Source organism: Opisthocomus hoazin, chromosome 6, assembly GCF_030867145.1.
Source record: "Opisthocomus hoazin isolate bOpiHoa1 chromosome 6, bOpiHoa1.hap1, whole genome shotgun sequence".
Taxonomy (NCBI): Eukaryota; Metazoa; Chordata; class Aves; order Opisthocomiformes; family Opisthocomidae; genus Opisthocomus; species Opisthocomus hoazin.
The window spans coordinates 34,510,958-34,534,882 of NC_134419.1; the positions used below are offsets into that span (position 1 = coordinate 34,510,958).

At 46.8% G+C, this 23,925-nt stretch overlaps 2 protein-coding genes across 3 annotated transcripts in view; one reads left to right on the forward strand and one right to left on the reverse strand.

Moving 5' to 3' along the window:
* The window catches only part of SWT1 (SWT1 RNA endoribonuclease homolog), a 31,034-nt gene extending 26,446 nt beyond the window's left edge, over nucleotides 1-4,588 (forward strand). For both annotated transcript variants that reach the window (XM_075422723.1, XM_075422724.1), the window contains exons 17-19: nucleotides 1,504-1,570; nucleotides 2,514-2,578; nucleotides 3,508-4,588. In XM_075422723.1, the coding sequence (XP_075278838.1) occupies nucleotides 1,504-1,570; nucleotides 2,514-2,578; nucleotides 3,508-3,613 (238 nt within the window). In that variant the 3' untranslated portion in view covers nucleotides 3,614-4,588. The remainder of the gene's footprint in view (nucleotides 1-1,503; nucleotides 1,571-2,513; nucleotides 2,579-3,507) is intronic.
* An 864-nt stretch (nucleotides 4,589-5,452) lies between these two features.
* IVNS1ABP (influenza virus NS1A binding protein) lies at nucleotides 5,453-16,640 on the reverse strand. The gene is made up of 14 exons (XM_009940852.2): nucleotides 16,447-16,640; nucleotides 15,002-15,128; nucleotides 14,518-14,687; nucleotides 14,359-14,434; nucleotides 13,432-13,605; nucleotides 12,930-13,055; nucleotides 11,443-11,550; nucleotides 9,241-9,367; nucleotides 8,472-8,696; nucleotides 8,206-8,327; nucleotides 7,903-8,029; nucleotides 7,690-7,821; nucleotides 7,356-7,529; nucleotides 5,453-6,885 (listed from the first exon to the last, which is right to left on the reverse strand). Exons 2-14 carry the CDS (start codon nucleotides 15,110-15,112, stop codon nucleotides 6,632-6,634), a joined length of 1,926 nt encoding a protein of 641 aa, XP_009939154.1. The 5' UTR covers nucleotides 15,113-15,128; nucleotides 16,447-16,640; the 3' UTR covers nucleotides 5,453-6,631.
* Nucleotides 16,641-23,925: the final 7,285 nt, after the last annotated feature.

The window sequence follows — 23,925 nt, forward strand, 5'->3', positions numbered from 1 at the left end:
CTCTCTGCCGGGGTCTGGCGCCGTCAGAGCTGGCAGCTTGCTCGCCGAGGGAGCAGGCGAAGGCTTTGAGGCATTTTTAGGGAAAATAGGCCAGTTGGGTCTCTCGCTGACTGGTAGTTGGCAGGTGAAGTGTTTCGGTTTAAGGAAAAAATTCTGGGTGCATCTTCCTAGGAAGGGGGAAAGAATGTGTGACTGATTTTTTGTAATGGTGATAATTCCGATGTGAAATCGTGAGGAAAATAAGCAGCAGCTCTACTAGTTGCGATAAATCCTGTGGCATGTCACGGTCTTCCAGCCTGTTCAAAATGCAGTGTCTCTAACCTGGGATTTTTAAGTTTTCTGTTTTTTTTTTCAGTTCCTAATTAATTCATTTATAAAGCCTTACAGCTTACGAGGGGAGGGAGGGAGGGGAGAATTTGGGCACTTTCCCATGGGAAAGTAAGTAGAGCTTCCCCAAAAGAAGATTTTTTGTTTTTTCAATTCTTTTTTTTTTCCAAATCTGGTCATTTTCTTCATCATTACTTGCATACCTAAAACTTGATGTAAGGCAGAATTTTATCAGTATTTCTTAATATATGAAAAGAGTTATGTGGTTTTTAATGTAGATTTTAATGTACATTTTGAATGTTTAAGAGGGTTCAGTTTTTTCCTAGTGAATGCAAATGAAGTTATACTGAGGTAGAACTGGATGACATCTGCTTAAACAGATGAGGAGAATTAAATTTTGCAAGAACCCCTTCCTCGCAGGGTCACTTCTGGAGCCTCGCGGCAAAGGGTGCACATCTCCCGGCACCTGGTACACTTTGCAGAGAGCGCAGCACTGACGCGTTCCACGGCGGGCGGCTTCTCCGCTCGCCAGGCCGTGGGCACGGACGAGATCCCTGGGAAGGACGCAGCGGCACGGCTGCCGTGGGCGTTCGCGGCCGAGGGAAGAGCTGGTGTTTCACCTGATCCACAGTTCTTCTTCGTAAAAACGCCTCTCTCCAGCTGTCAAACCCGATTTTCACTTCTCAGCGTTGGGTGGGAATTGGTCATGACTCGAGCTAGCAAACGTGGTGTCCGAATTGTAACATTTGAGCTGCACGTTGGAATGCTGGAGGGAAGGAGTTAAAGCCGTGGCTGGTGTGGGAAAGTTTGGTGTTGCGTGTCGCTTTGCTGTTGCTCCACGCCAGTACAGCAGGCTTTGCTTCTAGGAAACAAAAGGCTTTTAATTACCGCTGGTTCTCTTCCCGTCTATACAGAGAAATGGCCCATAAGAACATCAGCTGAATTTTTAATTAGGGAAAACCTTCATAAAAAGTCCTTACAGAAAAAATAAGCTCATTTAATTCTTTTAGGGGAGTGGAAAGGGATGGGTGGAAGGGAAAATTCTTCAAAGATCAGAATTTTCTTTTTGTTTAAAGAAAGTGATTAGATTTTTTTTTCGTGAAGCACTTCTATTTAACTCTTCCATAGAATCCTTTTCTGTTTGCTTAAAAAAATCCCCGAACTTTTCTCTTTCAGAATTTTGACCCCCACCAGTAGTTTCCAGGATATCTGGACCCTCTATAACTTCCTGATAAGCAACGAGGTATGGAGTCTAATGTTTTGTCAGATACCCTTCTGTTACAGGTTTTTATTTAAAGTAGTTACGCGGCTAGCTGTCCCCTCATTGTGTTTCCACTAAGCTGGAATTTTGAAGACTTGCTCTTATGTATTAGGCGTTGGACATAAAAATATATTTTTGATGGGCCCCTACCAAAACTGATTTGAAATGGTACCAGTATTTGAGTTGCCTGTGTGGCGTTCTGGGCGCTCATTCGTGGTGCATGACTCGCTGTCGAGAGGAAGAAGCCTTGAACCCTTGTTTCGTCAGCGAAACATCCCTGCCCTAGTTGTCTGGAGAAGAGGGTGAGTACCTTGCTGAGGTGGTTGTGTGGGGAATAGTGGCTGCAGGTCAGAGACACAACGGGAAATTGAAGTTACCGGCTGTTCATGAAGCTTGAACTGATTTGTGCTGAAAGGGTTGAAGAAGAGAAATTGAAACGAATGTTTGTGGTATTTATATATATATATATGTGTGTGTGTGTGTGTGTGTTTTTGCACTTAGTATGTTACCTATTTCAGATTTGCAGTCCTCTTCTATACTTCAAGACAGATCTGGGGTTGGGGCCTGTACGTGTGTAGGGTGACTGTATTTCTGGAATTAACACAAGTCAGAACTTACTTCATTTGCTACAGAACCATGGGGTAAATTAAGAGGGGAAGAAGTATTATTTAAGGTCTTCCAGGTCTGCGCAGAAATGGTTACAAAATGGAGCTGGGGTGATCCCTTTCACTCCTGGTACATACAGTCATGACTGTCGATTTGTAGTGTTTGCTTTCATAACACACAGCGCGACTTCCTTACGTGCTGTCTCGGCTGGGAGCCGGGGAGGTCATGCATTAACCGATCCGTTGTGCCAGCTGGGTGATTTTAATTGATATGTGAAGCTGGGTAAATAACTATGTTCATTTGTTGTTCTTTGTTTTAGATAAATACCAGCATACAGTTCACTGCTGAGGAGCTTTATGAATGCGTTTCGCGAGAGAGATATCGGTAAGCCAGTTGCTGACCACGACAGAGGGGTTTTGAGGCACCATTTTAGCAGGTGCTGTATGAACCAAAGTGCCGTAAGAGAGATTGTTGGGATAAATGACAGTTGACCATTGTAGGAGGGGCACAGGGAAGGGGAGTGGGGATGCTTTTTTTTTTTTTTTTTTTTTTAGCCTTTTTTTTTTTGTGTAATGACTTACTATTACAACTGAGTGGGAGAGCACAGCAACTGAATGAGAGGTGAGCCGTTAGCATCTAACGGTGATCTTCCAGTTCTGGAGCCATGGCTTAGTGGCAGACAGAGCCAGTGTAGGTTGGCCTTCGTTGTAAGATGGGTTAGAGCGTGGGACTGCACAAACATGACTTTGGCTATAACTGAGGTTCTGTTTTGGTGAGGTACTTCTTGTAACAGATCTTGCTATTATGAGAACTCCGCTTAAATCAGCGGAGGACAAACCCTGCGATCCTCAAGGCGATTCAAGGGGTTGACCTGTCCTGTGAAACCTGGGCATATCTGCAGTTGCTATGCTGCGTGTCGCTGTCGTTAGTAAAGTCGTAAAGGAAGCCATTGTATGTTGCTAAGCCATTTGTAAGCACAGTTAGGAAAAAAGGAGAGGCTCCCTTTGGGGCTGAGAAGGCTGAACTGACGTTTGCGGTGTGGCTCTTGGGTTGTTCCTTGTTAAAGGTCTCACTGCAGGGCACAGCTGGGAGCACATAATGGTCACCCAGCTCTCTACTAAGCTTGGTCTTCTGCTGTAAAGATAAAAACAGCTGGGGACTTCCCGAGGTACTGAGTATTCTCTGCTTTTTGACTGTCAAAGCTTGGCATTAGAATCCCTTTGAATACTGTTTTAAGGGAATACAGGGGAAGATTCCTGCCCGCAACGTGCGTGCGTAGTGTCCTGATAACCTCTGCTGCCTTCTCTTCCCAGGGAACGGCTGGAAGTTGGCTGTTTGCAGCTGGCCCAGCTGGAGCACGCCGTGAAGCAGTGTCACACCTCGGCTCAGAGAGAAGCCGAGCACAGGGGCTGGCTGTGACCTCTGGTCAGGGGCGGGAGCTGCGGGGCTCACCCCTGCGCTGCCCTCGTCCGAGCGAAGTTGAACGGCTCCTCTGCGGTGCGCAAGAGAGAGATTTGAGGAACCAGAAATCTGCTGGCTCTCTTCTCAACGGTGCTGATGTGTTTGAAGGAAAAAAACAACTAGTTGTGTACGCACGTGGAATGCCAGGAGTAGGGGGAAGCTGATGGAGCCGTCTGTCTGGGGTGAGGGGCTGTGGACGGGCACGGCTGGCAGGGTGCACAGCAGCCGTGCAGGGTGGCTGCGCAGGCTCCAGGCGCTGGCGTTGAGGGGCCGGGGCTGCTGACAGCGGGCACAGCTTCTGGTGGTGCCGGAGAAGGGAGCGAGAGCACCGCCGTGCCCAGGGTCGGGAAGGAGAGCGGCTGCACACAGAGCCCGGGAGCCGCGCTGCTGGCTGCCCCAGCAGACGCATGGGGCTGACACCCAAAGTGTGTGCGCTGCGGGCGCCCTGAGAGGATATGGTAATGGGGAGGTGAAGGGATCGAGGCTCATCTAAAAACAAATACCAAAACAACCGCCCCACCCTCACGCAGGCATGTTTGCCCTGGACCCCTGTCCACTTCATACAGTGGAAACCTGCGAGCAGCTTTCTTCTGGAAAACTCATCCTTTGGCCATCAGCTCTCATAAAGGCAGGAGCAGTTCTCCCTCTGTGGGTTATACTCCCTGTCTTGTCCCTGCTCTCCAGGTGGCATCGTCTCTGCGTGAACGCACTGTTTGTTGCTTGCCAGAACGGCTTGGAATCCATGAAACTTTCTAAAAGCCATTTTCAATGCTGCAGTGGCCTTTAAAGCTACCTCTTTGGTGTGTGTATTTGTACAGAGATGACTGGCAAAGTTCTGGAAGTGTCTATTTTGATATTAACTTTTGGATGTATTTGTAAAATCTTTATTGTAAAAACCTGATTTACTGTTACAGTAAAGGGCAGTTCATTCTATGTGGCAGTGTTGCTGTGAACAGCCCGACTGCAGCAGGTGCCAGCTTCCTGCAGGGCGGCCCCCGGGGGCAGAGCAGTGGGGTAGCCGTCACTGCCAAGCTGTGGAGCAAAACTCACTTGCAGGGCTCTTTCCCTTGGCGTTGTTCCCCCACAGCAGGTTATGCTCGGGGAAGCGTGTGCTGGCAATTCATAGCGCCAGGCGTGCCTCCTGCTGGTACCTTAGGGGAAGGCAGCTGCCGGCGTGAGCCAGCTACTGCGCCCTTACTCCTGCTGCCTCCCCTGTACAGCTTGGAATTGCTCTGAGGTTTGCTTCTCCAGTGCAGCAGTCTGCTCCTGCCCCACCCCGGCATGCCATGGACTAATCTGTTCCTAGCGCTGGGATCAGACGGCTGGAGCTCCTGGAGACCTGAACTGCAGCAGTAAACGGAGACTGGGGTGGGCAGGGGTGGGTTAATTTCCTAAAGTGACTTGATTAAGGCTGAGCACCACAGCCGCAGGAGCAGAGGGAGTTCCTTACAGCAGTGCTGGTGTTTCCTGGCACCACAGTGTAAACACACCATGCCTGTGGAGCACCAAGCTTCAGCTTCTGCAGAGCTTTTTGTACCCTGACCCTGTGAGGAGCCTGGCCGTCAGTCCCATCACACCAGGACAGCTGCGGAGGTGCTCGCCCTAGGAGCCAACTGCTGGCTGCATGCTCTGAAGCCCTTACAGAGGGTAACAGGCCAGAACATCTTCAGTTTCTGCTCAAGGGGAGGCTCAGGTAAACAAGGTAGGATGTTTAACTCCACACCCTTGAAATGTCTGTTTTAACACTGCAACCTTCGGTTTGTCTTGTTAGAGAGGAGGACACAAAGAGACAGGGCAGCCAGGCTGGGGTGCAGGGATTTCCCAAACGGTACCTTTAATGGGTTTGCATCAGCAGCGAGCGCTCGGGGCTGGCTTTGGCACCAGGAGTGAGATGGGCAGCGCTACACGACAAACACCAAGTCAGCCAAACCAGCGTTTTATCCGTAGGAACAGAGGAAGTGAACTAAAACAGAGCACTATCAGCACACACAATCAGGTTATTTGTGTTCTATCACACTTCAGCTTGTGATGTTAGAAAAATAAGACAGTTACTACATGAATACATTTTCATTGCCAACCGACAAGAGTTTAAAATCCATGAGAAAACCCCCACACTGAAGTTTTTGTTTTACAAATGTTAGCTCACCCCTAGTAACAAAACTGCTGTACAGCAAGCATCCTCTGCCTTTCTGGCAAAACACATGGAGCCAAAGTACTTTTCCCAGCAGCTGTTGCGTTCAGAAACTCGGTTCAGCCCTAACGAAGGCGGCGCGCACTACGCTGCAGTACTGGAGCAGAGGCAAAAACTCAGAAGCTGACGCAGGGTGGTAAAGTTGTTCTCCCACTCAGTCTCCATCAGCTCCCAGGCTGGCTCTTTGCATCAATAACCATTTATCTGCCATTTTCACATCAACAGATAAAATACTCTGCTGACTATATAAAAACTGTTATAAAAAGGCAATCATAAAAGATAAGGTAGTGGCAGGCATGTCAGGTTGTTTAATAAAAAAAATAGCCATCGTATCTATTTAAATAAGGCTTCTTGTTACAGGTTGTTCCAGTTACTGAAGGAAAAACAAGGCCTGATGAACAAAATGGTCCCCCATAAACCTTACACTTCCTGCCCCAAGAACACATCCTACAGGGAAAGTCACTTAATGAGCAAAGTGACAACACAAACTCCAGGGGAAGCTCCCGAAATGATATGCCTGGTCTAGTTTCTCTCGCATTATCTTCAAAAATCTTAGGAAAAAAAAAACAAACCCTAAACCAAAGTTCTAAAATACACAAAAAAACCCTTCATCTTGATATTCTTTCCAAAACAAATATGTACAGCACATTAATATGCAATATGCAAAAACTCCGTGTTGCTCTTGGCAACGTCTATGCCCTCCCCAACCCTATTCACATCTGTACCTCTACTGAAACACAATTACATCACTAAGCCTGTTAGTTTGAAAGGGGGATTTAATTCACTTAAAACTTGTAAATTTTTGTGTAGGGGCTCCACTCGTTTGACTCCGGATTGTAGACTTCAACTGTGTTCAGGAATTCATTGCCATCAAATCCCCCAACTGCATAAATCGTGTTTGCCACCGTGGTAATGCCAGCGTTGCTCCTCGGAGTCGTCATGCTTCCCATCAGCTTCCACTCGTTCTTGGCCGGGTCGTACATCTCCACGCAGCTCACCGCGTGCGAGCCATCGAAGCCTCCGCCAACAAAGAGTTTTCCTAGCAAAGGGAACAGAGTGAGTTTTCCGCGGCCCAGCACCAGCTGCGGCGCCAGTCCTAGCCTCCTCTCCGGCGAGACAACCCCAGCCAAAAGGAAGCAACTCCACGTTCTCTGTCAGATGCCTCTGCCCTATTCAAGGTCTGAAGTTGCGGCATCCACCTGCCCTGGGGCTCTGGGTCACTAGGGCTAGCAGGAAACTGTTTCAGGGTAAGTGCAAAGCCCAGATTCAAGCAGCTGCAGTTGTTGAAGCTGCATGGTGATGTTTTGAAAAGAAAGGGGTGGGGCGAATATCCCAAAACAAGTTTGGTTTTTTTCTGGTCACAGGTTTTAATTAAGTCAGAGGCACAGCCAGGCTCTTACTGCATTGTTCTCCCCGAGCAGGAGCCCAGCTCTGTGCTCGACTCGCACTGCAGCGTAACACGACACGTTCACCAAGCACGCGAGGTTGCCGCAGCCCGTGGATGCCTACCGTCACGGACAGCCACTCCAGCCCCTCGCCGAGCCACGTTCATGGGTGCCATCAGCGTCCAGGTGTTGTTCTCCGGATTGTAGCGCTCCACGCTGTTCAGGCAGTTCCACGACTCCGCTCCTCCGATGATGTACAGATACCCGCCCAGCTCACACACTGCTGACTGATGCCTCCCTGCAATCAAATGCCAGGAGCTGCAGCCCAGCACACGGGTCACGCACTACCAGTAAGCAACGGCAGCTCACATTTAAACAGGGGTTTGGTTTGGTTTTAAACCTGCAGTTCTGCAGTTGCCCCATTCCCCCTGCCCTCCCACACCACACGGCAAACTTACGGATATTAAGGGGAGCACAGCTCGTCCAAGATTTTGTTACGGGATCAAACACGTCACAGTTCTTCAGTCCCTTTTGGCCATAAGGATCTGAACCGCCGACGATGTAGAGTTTTCCATTCAGGGCACATACTCCTGTGCACACAGGAAACAACAGTGAGCAAGCTAACGAAAGGCAGGCAAAGCCAGACGGTCACTCCCGCGCAGGTGTGTTACCAGCATTGCAGCGATTGGTTCTCAGCTCCGGAACAGGAGTCCAGTCATCTATTTCTGGCTCATACATTTCTCCGCAGCTCAAGTCATCCGAGTGACCATTTGACCCGCCCACCACGTACAGCTGCCCCTAAACAGAACAAATAAACACCCGCTTCACATACAGCTACAGGACAATTCCAACCATTATCACTTTAGCAACTGTGTAGCTACAGTTGGGCAACTGCTGCTACGGTTTTGTAGCGTTTCCCCCATTTGTCCCACTGACGGGTACAACATGTGGCATTCCACCGGCTCTCCACCCACCATCAGAACCGCCATCTGGAATCGAGCCCTGGGTGTTCTCATCGGTGCAATGAAAGTCCAAGTGTCCTTCTGCGGGTCGTAGCACTCCACCGTGCGCAAACACTCCTCTCTGTTGTACCCACCTGAAAGCAGAAGGTCAGATGACACTGCATTTCCAGCCACCGCTGGCTTTGAGGTGACGAACACCGACTCTAGCAGAGTCGAGCAGCCCCTGGGGCCCCCCCAAACGAGCAAGCTGTTCAAAGAATCACGACCGTTTCTCTTACCCGCGGCGATCAGCTTGCCATTCAGTTCAGCTGTGCCCAGCCCAGACCGAGCGTACTGCATGGGCGACATGGGCTTCTCTATGATATCATTCGGCTGCAGTTCGAAACTCAGACTCTTCAGCAGTCGCGGCGTGCTCGTGGGAGAGCTCTGCGGGCTGTTACGGCCGTGCAGGAATATCACGCACAGCACACCGTCCAGCACAGCGAGACACAGGTAGGTGTTACCTGTCGGCAGGAGGAAAGGGGAAACCACCACTGTAACACGATTCTAAGCAAACTGAAGCGAATGCCACCTAGGGTCTTCTGACTACGGTTCTCCCCTTGCAAGTGTGAAAACTTTGGTTTTTCTGGTTACTGGTTCCAAGTGTTAGCCTAGTTACCAAAACCCACGAGTTTTACATGATTAGTACAGTGCTAAAAGGCGGTAAGAGAGCCATCTAGAGATGGGCTAGGAGAGTCTCCTCGCACACACACAGCAAATAGCTCTGTCAACTCATCAGAGGTTGCCTAGCTCCTTAGGACTTTCCTGGTAAATTATGCACACCGTGGGATCTGGGATGGCCCTCGCAGTATGGAATCAAAATGTTAGTGATCCCAGTTTGGCCCCAGGTAAGTTAGAAACATCCCACAAATTACTGGGCTTGAGGCATCACACAGAGAAAGCACTCCTGCCCCTCTCGCAGATGCCGAGGGGAATCCCTAGGGAGCGAGGCAGTAGGCATACAATGGCAGACGCATCTTCTAGACAAACCCTGCCCCGGTTACTCACTTGAAGTTTTCTCTGAAGCAATGATTTTCCACTCGTGCTTAGGACTCTGAACAGTAGCATTTGGAGAAAGACTTCCAGAGGAGCTGCTACTACTCTGCTTGTGATCATTCTCACGTGGTGGCTTCTTCTGCAAAACCAAAAGGCAGCTACAGAAACCTAGCCAGAGACCACGCCTCCTCCTACCTTTGCTTCTCTGAGCTAATGCACAGCTATACGAGAGAACGCTTCATCTACCACCTCCGCAGTTTTCAACAGAACATCCTGCCTACTCAGCAACAGTGGCCAAAACCCACCCTACATCTTGTCTTGGTGCTCATTTCGTCCCGTGCCTGCACCTGTATACTGCCGGTGTCTGACTGGAAACCATCCCAAACTCCGGGAAGAGACTACGCGTTACTAGCAGGATTTTCAAATCTACAGAAAAGCCGACCGCCGTTTGGAGAGAGCTGATCTACAAACCAGAAGCCTCGCTCGCAAGCTCTGCTTCTGGCACTTGAGTTCATTATACAGTGCTCTTTGGAACTGAATTAACTGTTCTCCTCATTCCCTGAAGACAAATTAATTTTGCCTCAGTTCCTCTCTGTGCTCAGATTAGCTGTTTCTTGGATTTTACTCCACTGATACGTCCCACTAACAGGAGCTTTCTGCTTTCTTTTCTTCTTCAATTACATTTATACTGTAGCTTACATTATTTTGCTCAATTAAGAAAAACCCCAAAATTTCACACTTCAGACGACACTGCCCACTTGCTTGGGTTGTTCAGGCGTTTCCCGAATCGTAGAACCAAACACAAGAAATTTACATTCTGTCTATCCCGTTTAGCAGCAAAGTTTCTGACCACGGTACCGAGCCTGCAATGCGTGCACAGTTCCCTGGAGTCCGATCTCTATGGGAACTGTCGCAAGAGTTCAGAAATCATCTGACTCAGCCTCACACGGAAGGGCCTGATTGCTGTTACGCAGCTCACCACAGAAATCAGTGCATTTGTGTGAGTTCTGGATCTTCACCCAATTAACAGCTTATTCCCTTTTCCTTCAATTGCCTCAGCACTTACAGAAATTACAAACTTTTGTAATTCAAAACCATAAAAGTTATAATTTTTCCATGACTGTTATCTATGGGTTTTCTGGTGTTAGTTCTCTCAACTGTTAAGAATGTCTGAAGTTGGCAGTTCTAATTATCAGAAAGGATTTTAACAGAAAAATTTGAGAACTCTTGGCCTTATTTCTGAAAATGAACTTTTTGAACATTCACCTCTCAGCTTCTGAGTATTACAAGGAACAGTATCCAAAGGTGGTGAAGTCTGTGAAGCCTTACTAAAAACAATTAAGAAACTGGAAAATTAGCTGGCTTTTCATTTTCCTCGCTTTTCACTTTAAAATCCATGTTCTAGGACGGAGAGTGTTTTACACAAACACTAGCTAAAAATTTCAAGAAGTACCCTTTTGTATCACTGTTCTGAGTTCAAATATTACAGTGTATTTGCTTCTAACTCAGTCAATTTAAACAACCTTAATTTGTATAAAGCAACTGGTAATTTACATCTGTTAGCCCTTGTTTATTCTTTGTTTCTTGAACAGCCTCCGTTGTGCTAAGCTCTGCTTTTTTCAGGAGTTGAGAATTACTGTATCTGGCTAGAATGAAAAAAATACTCATCTTAAAAAGCACCAGACTGATTGGTACCCAGTCAAAGCTACCTCTAGATCATAAGTTACCTGCCGCTGCTTTTTCAAATCGCTCTTGCACATTACCAGTGCAGCTGAACAAAAGAAACGGACGCTGGCAGCTGAAGGATTAGAGCTTATATCTGGAATCCTTTTCTGCGCCAAAATTTAACAGATGCACAGGCCATTCTCCACCACAAGCCACGCAGTCTGGGATTCTTTACACTCTCTCGAGCATCTCTACAAAGCCACAGCTGACTGCTTTTCTACCTCTTCTTTCTTCTAACAGCCTCAGCTTTTTTTTTTTAAGTCAAACCTAAAGCACTCCGTTTTGCAAAGGCTTGGAGTCAGCCTGCCGAAGAACCAGCAGCAGAGTCTAAATCACTGCCTCCCGCAGTTTCGAGACAGACACATGGCGAGGAAGCGTTTCTCTGTTCCAGCTACTGCTGCTTTCTCTGCTGCAGTACACAAGACGTCAGGTGCGCTGCAAACTGCTCCAGCCTGTCTGGGGTTACCTGCAACTGTCTGCAGTCTGTACCTGCACAAACTGAATGTGGTCATCCTCACTGCCATACACCTCAGCCTGTCCATCTAGCAGATTTCCATCAAGCAGCTTGTGATCAGCTGAGTAGTACAGCGTTTGAACCTGCAAAAACAACAACAGAATACCCATGTGGCTACCATCTCCAGCGCTACTTAGCTACAGGCAGATTACAAAAGGCAGTCGCCAGCATACTTCTCGTCATCTCATCTCAATCTAGCAGAACGACAAAACTAAAAGGAAGCAGATGTCATGGTGGCAATCTTCCAACAGGGGATGAAGGCTCCTTACTTTCTCAGCTTGAGAGAAATCTTCGTTTTCCAAGGACTTCCGCTGTTTTTCCAGCACAGAAACATTAGACAATCAAGATGCACATTAATTCGCAGAATTACACACATTCACAAATCTCATGCAAGCATTTTCGTTATCCCCGCAAAAAGTTTTTCTGCTTTGAAAAATACAGATATTTGTCTCCATCAAAAAAAAGTTAAAGAGAAGCTAACAGTGGACTCTCAGAGAAAGGTCTGGGGATGAGGGAAGACAACACAAATTTAAGTTCTGAAGGAAACTGTTGTCCACAACTAAACATCAGATGCAACTGCTTCAGTGAAATGCATCTGAATTTCAACACGATCAAAGCTTTTAAAATGAGTTTTTCCAAGAGGCAATATACACTTGAGAATATACGACACTATCAACATGTACTTTTACCTACACAAGCGTTGCTGAAGATCTATCGTGCTTGTAATAATAAACTGGGAAAATTTTGATGCTTCATGGGTTTTTGTAAAGTCCATATTCTCCAGCCAATGAAAAAATTACGATTCCCCGCTCATTTTTCCATTAAAAACTGCCCAGGCTACATCTAGCATTGGTACTCATGAGTAAAGCCATTAAACAACACACAACTTAAAAGAATGTATCCTGTAAAGGAGCAAGTAAACACCATTAAATCATCATCATCGTTCTCTGCCCACAGCGGATTTTCTTAGGAGAACTGGGGCAGGACTGCTGCTTCTGTACGTGTCAATACACTTGAGGTTTCTTCTTGGTTCTTCAGCCTTGGTATCCTAGTTTTGTTAATAAACCTATGGGGAGATAAACCAACGGGGAGGAACAACCATTAGAAGCTTTTACCTACTGTGCTTTTACAAGCAAAACCTGCAAAGGAAAACATCAAGAATCTACGGCAAGTTTCAGTACCACCTCCCCAGTTCTAAAGCAAGGTACATGCCACTCTGAGGTTACTATACAGCACATAGTGAGCAAAAAAGGAAAGCGGAAGACCAGACTGAACAGTTCATTCAGCTCACCTGAACACCCCCCCAGTTTCTCAGCTTAGGGGTACCTACAGTAAAATTTAAATTCTTTAGGGTCATAGTCAAAAAAGTGAAAAAATAAAAATTAAAGAAAAAGGGATCATCCTTCATAATGACTTTTTTTTAAAAAAAAAAATGTTTAATCCCATTTTCTTAAAGACTAACCTCTTCCATTAGATCTTCCAGGCTGTCTCCGTTCTCCCAGATGCTGCGCTGTACCCAGTTGATTACCTTTGTGTACAATTTGCCGTTGCTGGGTAGACCAACATTGTCTTCCAGCATTACTTCAAGCTTCAATTAGAAGAGGAAAGGATTATGGATTCTACAGGTATTACCCTTGTATTTGTAGCATACTGTACATAGTAAGCACTACTCTTACTTTACTGCAGAGCCAACACCATGTACAAGGAGCTTTCAGCCTATGCCACTGAAACTAGGAAGCACATTTAAGCACAACCACAGTTATCTTTTAGGCTTAGAAAGGATGAGAGTACATATTCTCTGCAGTTCAGGTTCAGAGTAGTATGAGTATTACACAGATCCAGCACTGTCACATTGTTGGTAAAGGTCAGTACACCAAGTTCCCCTGCTCCCAAAGAGGAAGCCGTAACAGTTGCTCCTTGGGTTGCTTTTTGGCATTCATAGAAGACTACAAACTTCAGCTCACCTTTAACCGTGGAAGTTTGAGAAATTCCTCCTGTTCTGAAATCTGTAAAAGATGTTCCTGAATGTAGCCATCGATCTTGTTCAGCAAACGCGGGTCTCCCATACAGCTTGCAAAGTTTCGGTAAGAGATGCAGCTCTGAACATCCATCTTGGAGAGCAAGTAGTCACCACAAACCTTTTAAGAAAAAAGGCTGCATTTTAGTTTACAAGTAGAAAAGATTTTTATGTGTTTAAACTATCCACCCCAACACACAGCAACAGCTGTTTTCTAACTGCAGAACAGGGACTGTCTGTTGTCATCCCCCCACCCCGTGCTAGAGCTGTAAACGAAATGTTGCCTTCCATAGGAATATGCATATATTAAAATAAAAAAGTCGTACGCATTCGAAAGCTGCTCACATACACACTGACCCCATGCTCTTCTACTGAATGCCTACTCCAAACTGCTTATCTGCAGTCCAGTGCAGATAAGAAACCAAATTCCCTTGTCAAAGGTACTCCCATCTGCAGCAAGAGTAAGTTCTAAAGTCAACCTCTACCCAACTCATGTTCAGGAGTGTGGGGATTATTCTTTTTTCACATATCACTGCCACAGATTTAGAGGTTTAATTATGCGCCCCAGCACAACCAAGCACATCGTTGGTTCCACAAACCTGAAGGTAAGTGAGCAGCTAGGATTCAGAAGCCGTTTTGCTTACACGGGTGCACAAATACGAAATTTCCCTTCAGAGCACAGAGATAAGGCAAGGGGAACCAACACATACCGATGTCACTCAAATCAATACACTGCTAACGAATATCGGAAGAAACTTATCCGCTGAGCACTTTTCCACAGAATCACCATTTTTTTGTCTCATGAACGCCAAAAAGCATAATGCTGTCAGCCTGAGAAAGCAGAACGGGCTTCCAGAAGAGCCGAGAACTGTACCTGCTTAACTCTCTCCATCTTCAGCTTCTTTGCTGCAGAGTACACATCTTTCACCAGTTCTTTATCAGCTCTTAACCTAGTAAAGAAATAAATTTATCTTCATTATTTTGTCTTTTAAACTGAAATCTACACTCTCTAGTTTCTGTGAAAACTACTTACTGAGCAGTATAGGCATAATTCAACAGAACTTCAACAGCTTCTGGATTGAGGTCATCAAATTTAACATGGGAAATTCCATGGGAGTCACTATCGCTATTGAAGATTTCAAACAGGTAGGGACTGCAGCAAGCTAGCACGGCTCGGTGCGCCAACATCTCATGTCCGCATACCTTTATTTAAAACACAAGGAACAAACCCACACACTGGTAAGAATTTGGTTAAAGGACACTTGTACTGTAATAGTATAAAGGCCTACCCAAGTAAATGTCACAGTTCAAATCCATTTTTCAAATCAATAACCTCCAATTTACATCAGCTGAAAAAAACATCACTGTTGCTTCTCTCAAAGTCTGGGGTTTTTTTAGTATGCATTTTTCAGAAAAACCAGATTCTAAAACCTCGTGCCTCACAGAGGCACATCGCATTACACACTGTAACAAAAAACCCACCGCCTTCAACCATCATACTCCGACAGAAAAGCTACCTGGAGACGGACATCGCAGAACTGACCACTCTTACGTAAGGCATTTAGTTTGGCAACAGAGGACTCGATGAAGTTTTCATCTTCAAACATCAAATATCCATTAGGGATCATTTTGGTGTTGGTCGGGCTGAAAAGAGAATGTATGAAGTTTAAGAGACAATCGTTTGCTTCACTACAGAAGTACTATTAGCACATTGTTTGCAAGCAAATATTCATGGGGAATTACGAAATTCATCTCAAACAAAAGCGTAGGAGAGTACTACTGCTGATGAGTACGTCGCCAACGACCCTCTGGATTGAGCGGATTCATGATTTTCACAGAGTGAAGCAACAACGTTTCACTTACCCACATCCCTTCAGTAGGTACCAACTCCAAAATTACACACTGCACCTGTGCTAGCAAGTTGGAAACCACGGGATTACCCAGTAAGCTTTATTCCCCTCTGTGTTTGGTAGATTCATCATTATTTTCTGCTCACTGCATGGAATCTGTCATACTGGTCAGCTTCATTTTTTGCACAGACCCAAAACCCAGCTACATTGAAAAATAAGATAGCAGAAACTGAAGTAACTAGTGAAGTAGAAAAACAGCTACAGAAATTTTTTTTTGTTTACTTTTATGAGTAATGACTTAATTAAATAATTTAGTGTAGCTGGAAGTCATGAAAGAGCATTAGCACCAACAAACTAGACAGAATTAAACACATGCTGAACAATGAACATGTATTTTAAGTCATCACGAAGCTAAAACAACTTCCCCTGGAGATCTTGCCCATATACAGACATACCACCTCACGTAAATTGGACCAAGACTGGAAAAATAACTTCAGGAAACTAACTTCTGAATCTGGAAGCTATTTTATAGGTCATTTAACTGATTCTTTTTTTAGCTAGGCACTTTTAGGAAAAGTCCACTTTACAAATAGGAAGCTAATTAAGAACAGGAAAATATGACCCTGCAGTGACCTAATGAATTTGAAATAATAATATTAAAAAAAATGTGTAAGTTTGAGCTGCTAACATGAGTATGCTAGCAGTATAAAAGTATACTTTCCTCAACAATTTTAGAGGAAAGCATGTGGGATGCTACCAATGTTACCAGCAACAACTTCTATCTCCATCTGAAGTTTAAGAAAATTCTGAAAATCAGACTAAACAGAACCCCCAAAACAGAAAACGTGGATAGCAAAAAAAAAAAAGTAATAAAAATAGCACGCCCCACACAAAATAATTCTAATGTTAATCCATTTATTTAAAATTCACTTACTACTGAAAGCATTTGACCCTAAACCAACAACAATAATCTTACTTACAAATACCATTACTCATTTGCATACACTTTAATGTGCTGTGTTTTACTAAGGAATGGACAACAAGGTGTTAAAGCTATGGAATTTCAGCAAAACTATTAACTATCATATACACAGCTAACAGTATTGACTTACCTAACAAATATATTACTGTAAATTTTTAACTGGGAAATCTTAAAATAATCCAATGGTGTCACTGTGCTATAACAGAGCACTTTCAGGATCTTCTGGCAGGGAAGATGTTTGTTGAAACGCAAAGACAGATGTGTCTTTGCAGCTGCAATATGGATTCCAAAACTATCAGGCTTGAAGATGATGTAACGAAGTCCTTAAGAGCTATAGACATGAATTTCTTCTGTGATAATCATGCATCATAACCTGCAATAAAGGAGACGTCACCAAATAAGGACAACAGATCGTACTACCATGTATGTCAGACGAAACTTTCGCAGTGTCTTAAAGTACCAGTGCCTGACCCAAACGAACACGTTTTTCTTCACAACAAAGTAACAGCCTGAAAACTTCCCCATTGACACCAATAGATGCTCATGCCTAATCAGAAGTCAACCATATCAATTTTTATACCCACAGAGACAAGAAAGTGGCTAAATCAGTGCTCAGAGAAAAAGTCAGAACATCCAAATCTCATTTTTAGACAAGTCCTTACCAAATCTAGCCTTCAGCCCCTCCTGTATCCAGATCATTATTGCTTGCTTATACAAGTAGAGAACTCCTAAGTGACACAACAAAGATGACTAAATTTAAAAAAAGCCAACAGTCCACATGCCTGTTGCTTTTCCTGTACTCACCTACTTATATCCTTCTTCTGCTGAATGCCTAAAATGGACTCTAGATGGATTAAGGACACATCTGAAGTGACTGGGCATGTCTCCAGCACTTCCAAAAAAATTATAAAGTTAAAAATCGCTGCTTCAATGGCAACTTTCTTTGATAAAAAGTCTCTTTGCTCCCCTGCAAACACAATCTGTGAAGTTCTGGCCAAGGTCTGCACTGGGAGTGCAGACTGGGGCAGCTTTGTTGGGATTCTGCATGCGGGTGGGCTGTTTATGCCCAGCTTTTTCAGGGAGGGGAGAAGAGGAGGAGCAGCAGCGGGGCGGGAACAGGCGACGAACATCCAACTCTGGAACTTTCCGTGACCCTGATGCCACCCCAGGAAAACATCGATCACTTCATTCACTTGAGCAGTTCCAAAACTATATTTGTATCTACAGATTAAATGCCACACTAGGAATCAGGTTCCCTAAAAATAGGTGCAGCTCGTTTCTGCTCGTCCAAAATTAGGAGTCACCTATGTTGTAGGCAAGGGAGCCTCGCAGCCCCGCTGCCGGGCTTGTTTTGCCAGCAGGACCCATACCTGCCACGGGCTGGAAGCAGCGCAGCACCGGGCTGATTCCCCAGAGCGGCAGGGGCACTGCCCCGCAGCACATCGGCACCACAGCCACCCTGCTGCCGTCCGCAACAGCCGCTGGCAACCCCCAGCACAGAGCATTTCAGCCAGCAGACAACCAGGGAGAAGCAATTACTGTTAATAACATTTGGCTACCAGCATAGACACGAACACACACGTCAGGCACGAAACAAGTGCTCCCGAGCTGCAGCGGCATCTGCCTGTAACACGGTACCCCCTGATGCAGGCAGGGCTTCGGGAACAGGACCCCGGGGACTGCACCTTCCTCCAGCGTACTCCAACGTCCACCATGCTGCTAGGTAAAAATCTCCATAGAGTAAACATATGTTTGTTTTATAATCCTGCAGGCAAGTTATGAAACTGAAACCAAGCTCTATTTACCAAATATTATTTAACTAAGCATTTGGAAGTCAACACTTCTTCTCTTGTTGGTACAACTGGGGTAAGCATTTCAGTTTCTAAAGCAAACAAAAACATTTCACTTCTCAAAAGCAGAAGCAAACACTCTGATGTCCACACTCTCCTCAAAGATTCACCTCAGCTGAAACATGCTGTTGTCCAAAGACCTAGAGGTATTACTTCAGCACAAGTGTTGTACTGAGTTAGCTTAGAAAGTTGTCACAATCTGCTGGAAGTGATGCTTCACCAAGACCATCCACGAATGCCCAAGGGAACTGCCACCAAGAGACCTCCGATTTTATCATCTCAGATTTTAAACCTTCCATTTCTGTTGTAGGGACTATCCAGACACAATGGCCACAATTACCTAGCCAAATGCAAACGACAGCAGGCAGCCAAATAGGGAAGCCACGGGAGACAAGCCCTGCGTTCCAGGAGTCGCACCGGGTGCTCGGCACGGCGTCCGACCATTTAGGTGAGCAGGCTTGGACCAACCCAGCCACCACCTGCTTGATTCCAAGCAGAAGGCGACACATCACACATCAGATTATCCACCTTGTTCATGCCAGTTTTAACCCAGCTTCTTCTCGACTGCCAGATCTCTCAATGTTCTGCTGCCAACTGAGCAGAAGTCCATCATTACCGAAGGAAATTCAGTGTATACTGGTACCACAGTTCAGACCAACAGACTGCCGGTCTGCTCGCGCATCACATGATGCATTCCTCCATTTAATATGCATTGGGATTGCTGTGAACTAACAGTCCTGAGGCTTCGGTGAGATCTGGAGTTACAGGACAACCACCCAAACAATTTCAACTAAACTCCAGACTCATCCTTGCTCCGTTTACATCTCCAGGCATGTTTTGCCAGTTCTGCTGTAACAGAATAACTTCAAGTGCAGTGTTTTAACTTTGCCTGATGTACTTGCTTACGACCTTGAAGACCTATAAAGGACATCCAAAATAATTCTGGATTGAAATGGAAGATTTGTCTTTTGAAGTCCTGTGTTGTACATGAGGTCAAACCCACACATTTTGCATTTACGCACCCAATACTATTGTCCAATCGAATTTAAGCATCTAAATAACTTTGTTATTACCCTCCCCCTCTCCGTGCTTACACTCCCTTCTAGCTCACCACATCAAAAAACGTCAGCGGCTTTTTTTATAATTTTCCAGGATTTTGAATTTTTTAAACCAAGTGTGATGTTCAGAGATCACTGTCAACTAGCTAAAGTACAAAGTCCGATGCCTCTGAAATTATTATTTTTTCAAGCGCCATCAAAATGCAATTATTTAATCACGTTAAAGCTACAGAATCAGTATTCCAGAACGGGAGCAACACATTTCCTTTGAGAAAATTCTTACCTGAGAGCAGGCCTATTTCCTGCACTTCTTTTTAAAATGAAGCAAAAAGTAAGTGATACATGAAGTCTGGATTTCCATTCTAGTTTTAATATTAAATACTGATACTGGTGTTGAGCCTGGAGGCTCCTCCTTCAATCAAGAGTCAACGACGCTAGGTGTAACACGGCGGAGGACCGAGATAGGTCAGACACCACGAAGCATTCACGTGGTGCGTTCTGATGACATGCTGTACCCAAGGAGATGGGTGCCAGTACTCAGATGTCTGCCCAGTTGCTTGATTTAAACATAATTGTGTTTCCTAAACACTTACAGTTACGCACAGACTGCGATTTTCATTTGCTACATATACATACCACTGGACCATGAAATATTCACGGCTCATAATATACTCAGTGATAAATTCGCTGCACATAACTGACTCCAGAAGAGAAATCTCCCCCTTTTAAACTCATCTTTCCATTTCACTGTATATACTTTTAAAGGTGCATTTTAGAAGACTCACCTAAATAACAACAATACTAAGTCTTCTCATCCTTCACTACACTATCCTCTTACCTCTATCTAGCAAATGCTACTGAAATATGATTAGCTCAGTTACAAGAGCAAATAGATGTCATAATTAATACACTTTAAATTGTTTATTGTGTTTAGAATTTAGCATCTGTCCATCCCATTTTTTTTAAACAGCTGTTCACCACAGAAAACATTCCAACATTTAACAAACCTGCTGCATGATGATGGCTGCCAAATTTCTCCGAGACCTAAAAGCGCTGCCGTGCCCTGGGAGGCTGCATGGCAGAGCTCCCTTCAGCAGAGGTACGAGCTGGGGCCTCTGGCGAGGTACCATGGCGACACGTCTCACAGCCACATTCAGAGGCAAAGGCCACCTTGCCCATGACCTAACACCACAGGTACTATCTAGTTTTCACCCCACCTCAGAGCTCTCATCTTTCGTACAGCCCATTTTTACTGCCCATGTGCAGGATTTCATTTAAAGAAGTACGCAAAGCCCTTGCCTTGTGCCAATTTTGCACAAACTTTCTTTGTCAGACTGAGGTACTACCTCTTCAACTCACAAGTAAAACACTAACTTGGGGGAGATACTTTCTAATCTTTTTAATAAAAGTCAATACATGCTGATGTAAAGATGGACACTTGATTGACACTTGTTGATCCAGTGACACACAAACGGAATTGAACACCACAGTTGGTGTTTTTTAATTGTGGTGGGCTTTCTGGCTTTTCACAGCCCAGTTCAGAAGAAATGTAAGTCACACCTACGACTACTCATAGTCCATTATCTGTATCAGAAGATACCAGATGCCCTCAAAACTTCTCTTTCATACATTAGCATTTAGTTATGGTAAAAACACACAACCTTTTTACGTCTAATTTTGCATTTGGGCAAAGCATCATGGACCAAGACATATACCAACATACTTTACACCACTAAACAGGCTCAACTTCTTTACACCAGTGCTTTAAAATAAGACTCATAGAATTTATATCAATTTTGGTTTTGCATATTCACTTTACAGCTGTTTTCCACTAAAGATTTAGTCTTATTGATAACCATGACTTGTAAACAAAATTGTTCTGTTCTACTGCAAATCAACCTCAGTTGTGCTCCCACCCCAGCAGCGAGGGGAGAGGGAGAGAACATTTGCTATCACCGGTTAGAAACTGAAGGGCAAGGAAAAAGTACTATGGACGTCTTCCAAAACCTTCTGCGTGCAGTCCAGGAAGATGCAATACTTGGACTGTCCTCTACAGAGAGCAAGCCTAGCGAGCTTTTTCAGACACACATACATGCACGCAGACTTAAAAAATTTACGAGAAGCAGGTTTCATACTTGAGTGTTACTGCTTCTCTGCTGCAACACACCAGCTGCTCATTTCCCCCCGTGCTTCCGATACACAGTTTCACAGACTCTTAGCCCTGATGATTAGGTTCCCTTTCCATACTGGTTCTGTGTTGCCTCCTCTCCTTTTCCATGTTATACTTTTGTTGTTGTTGTCATAGTCTTTATCCACATCTCTTTTTCTGCCTTCTGCCTCACCCGCTCTCTCAAAATCTGAGCTCTTTCCTTCCCCCCCCCACCCCCCCCACATGGGTTTCTTTTTTCTAACACGCACTTCCCACTGTTCTTCAAACATCTGTCACACAAACAGCAAACTGGTGGCTTTTTTGTTTGTGTGTTGTAGTTGTCTCCCATCCCCCATCCTGGGCAGTTTTTGCCTTTCTTACCATCTCCTGCTCCTTAAGAATTGAAGCCGAGGAGAACAAAATCAGACCTATTTACAGTAGCTGAAGTACCACTTCCTAGCTGGAAACCATTCCCCGGCTGTTGCATCCTGTGCTCCAGGAGTTAGGTCCGTGGCTACAAAATCCGCTTTCTAAAATTAAACCAGTCTCATCCTCAAAGCACCACATCCTGCTTGGTTTCTTATTTTGTAGATCCCTGACAGCAGAGAACAAACGCTATGTCTACACACCCATCACTTTAAACAGCAAAAATCCTCCCCTCCACAAACAGCGGCAATAAGGAGAGTGAGATGGTACTGAATTTCCACCCGTCTATCACCGCTCGGTCTCGCTATCCTTCTCCTCAGTAAGGAACTCGGACGCCTTGTCTTTCACTTCATCAACTTTTTCCCACCTCGCGTGGCACTGCAACCAATTCTGGTTTTATCTCGACGGGAATCCTGCGAGTAACAATCAAGGTTATTTTCTACCTTGAAGCACCTCTGAAAAATCCCGAATAGCTGCTGGAGATTTGTGCCTGCAAGCAGCAAAGGCTGTAACGCTCCCCTCCCCACCGAAAAATATGTCCGTTCTGGTCACTCACACCCACCCGCTCCCTCCAGCAGCGCGAACGCGGACTGACCGCCGCGGGCCTTGCTGCTCTATCGCCCGTTTCCTCCACCGGCACCGACGACAGGGGAGTGTCGCGACACGGGCAGGCAGCTGCCAGATCCCGGCCTCGCCCCCCCGCCCCCCACCCCGCAGGCCGCCCTCTGCCATGGCAGCGCCCGGCCCGGGGCGATGCCCACGGCGTTGCCGCGGCAGGGGCCACGCCTGATTCCCGCCCACGGGAACCGGCCTCGGGGCAACTCCGGTCGGGAAACCGCGCCCGCGAAGCCGCGGGGTCCCGCTCCCCCAGCGCAGGGCCGGGCCGCAGCCACGCAGCCCCCCCGCCCCCGCCAGCGCCGAACAAAGAGCGGCGGGGCCCCGCGTCGCTCCCCGCCCCCCCCGGCCGGGCCCGCCGCCGCCCACCTGGTGCCTCTCAGCGCAGACGATGCCGTTCATATTGGGAGCCTCCAGGCTGAGGGGGAAGCCGACACGAAGACGCAGCCGCAGCCCGCCGGGAGAGAGGGAGCGGAGGGCTCGGGGAGAGCGGAGCGGGGCGAGGCGCTGCGAGGGAGGGAGGCGGAGGCGGACGAAGCCGGAGCGGGAGCGCGCTCCTCTGTCGGGAGCCGGCCGAGCCCTCAGAGCGCCTGCGCGGGCGCGGCACAGCGCGCGCAACCCTCCGCGGGGCGGGGCGGGGCGGGGCGGAGGGCGGCGCTGAGGCGACCGCAGCGCATCGCGTCGCATCGCTCCGCCGAGAAACGAGTCCGGCCGCCCCGCTGTGCCCTCGCCCCTTCCCGCCTGGGGCGGCCGCGCCCATGGAGGCCGCGCTGGGCTGAGGTGGCTGCGAGGGCCCCTCGGGCGCAGGCCCTCCCGGCTCAGGGCGGTGATTTCTGGAAGCCGGCGTTGCCTTTTCCCCTCAGCGATGGCCTCCTCACGTCGCGCAGGTCTGTGCGTCGAGGCGGCATGTCCGCTGAACTGAACCTGCCATGTGTCATGGCGGCAGGCTGCCCTGTGGGCAAGGGGCCAGGCCGCGCTCTTTCCCGCCACTCGCTCCCGCGCCCTGAACCCCTCGAAAGGCTGCTTCCCACCGGGGCGAGGAGCGTCCCGAAACCCTGTCTGGCTGGCGCAGCGGGTGTGGAACATGGCTGCTGACAGGAGAGGGGTGTTGGGGCCTAGCGTAAGGGGTGTCTGAGCCATGGCTAGGGCCCCAGCACGGCTCCGATGAAAGAAATACAACATGGGGCCGGATGAAGTCTGAGCTTCCTCGCTTGCTTTTGGATTTAAAACACCAGGGTCGCTTGGAAGGCAGCGGTACGCTTACCCCCTCCAGCTTTCTCCTGGTTTGGAGGCCACCTTTGTCGGGAATGGAGAAACCCATGGGAGGCTGTGTTAGACACAGCTTTGGAGTATCCAACGTGTGTGACCTGCACCGTAACATTCACCCACTTTTTCGACATTCCTTCAGAATGGGGGTGGTGAAGCACATTTCAAAACACTGGAGTTGGACGATTCTGAGGTTTCAAGAAGAAAGCACCTCAAAATACTGAAAATAGTGGCCTTGTCTCATC

What these genes read in the sequence shown, in the direction of transcription:
- IVNS1ABP (XM_009940852.2), bottom strand. Translation starts at nt 15,112, where the DNA reads ATGATCCCTAATGGATATTTGATGTTTGAAGATGAAAACTTCATCGAG. An exon ending in TCTGCGATGTCCGTCTCCAG is followed by an intron (nt 14,688 to 15,001) that starts GTAGCTTTTCTG and finishes TTTTAAATAAAG; the next exon opens with GTATGCGGACATGAGATGTT. An exon ending in TGCTTCAGAGAAAACTTCAA is followed by an intron (nt 8,697 to 9,240) that starts GTGAGTAACCGG and finishes TCCTGCCGACAG; the next exon opens with GTAACACCTACCTGTGTCTC.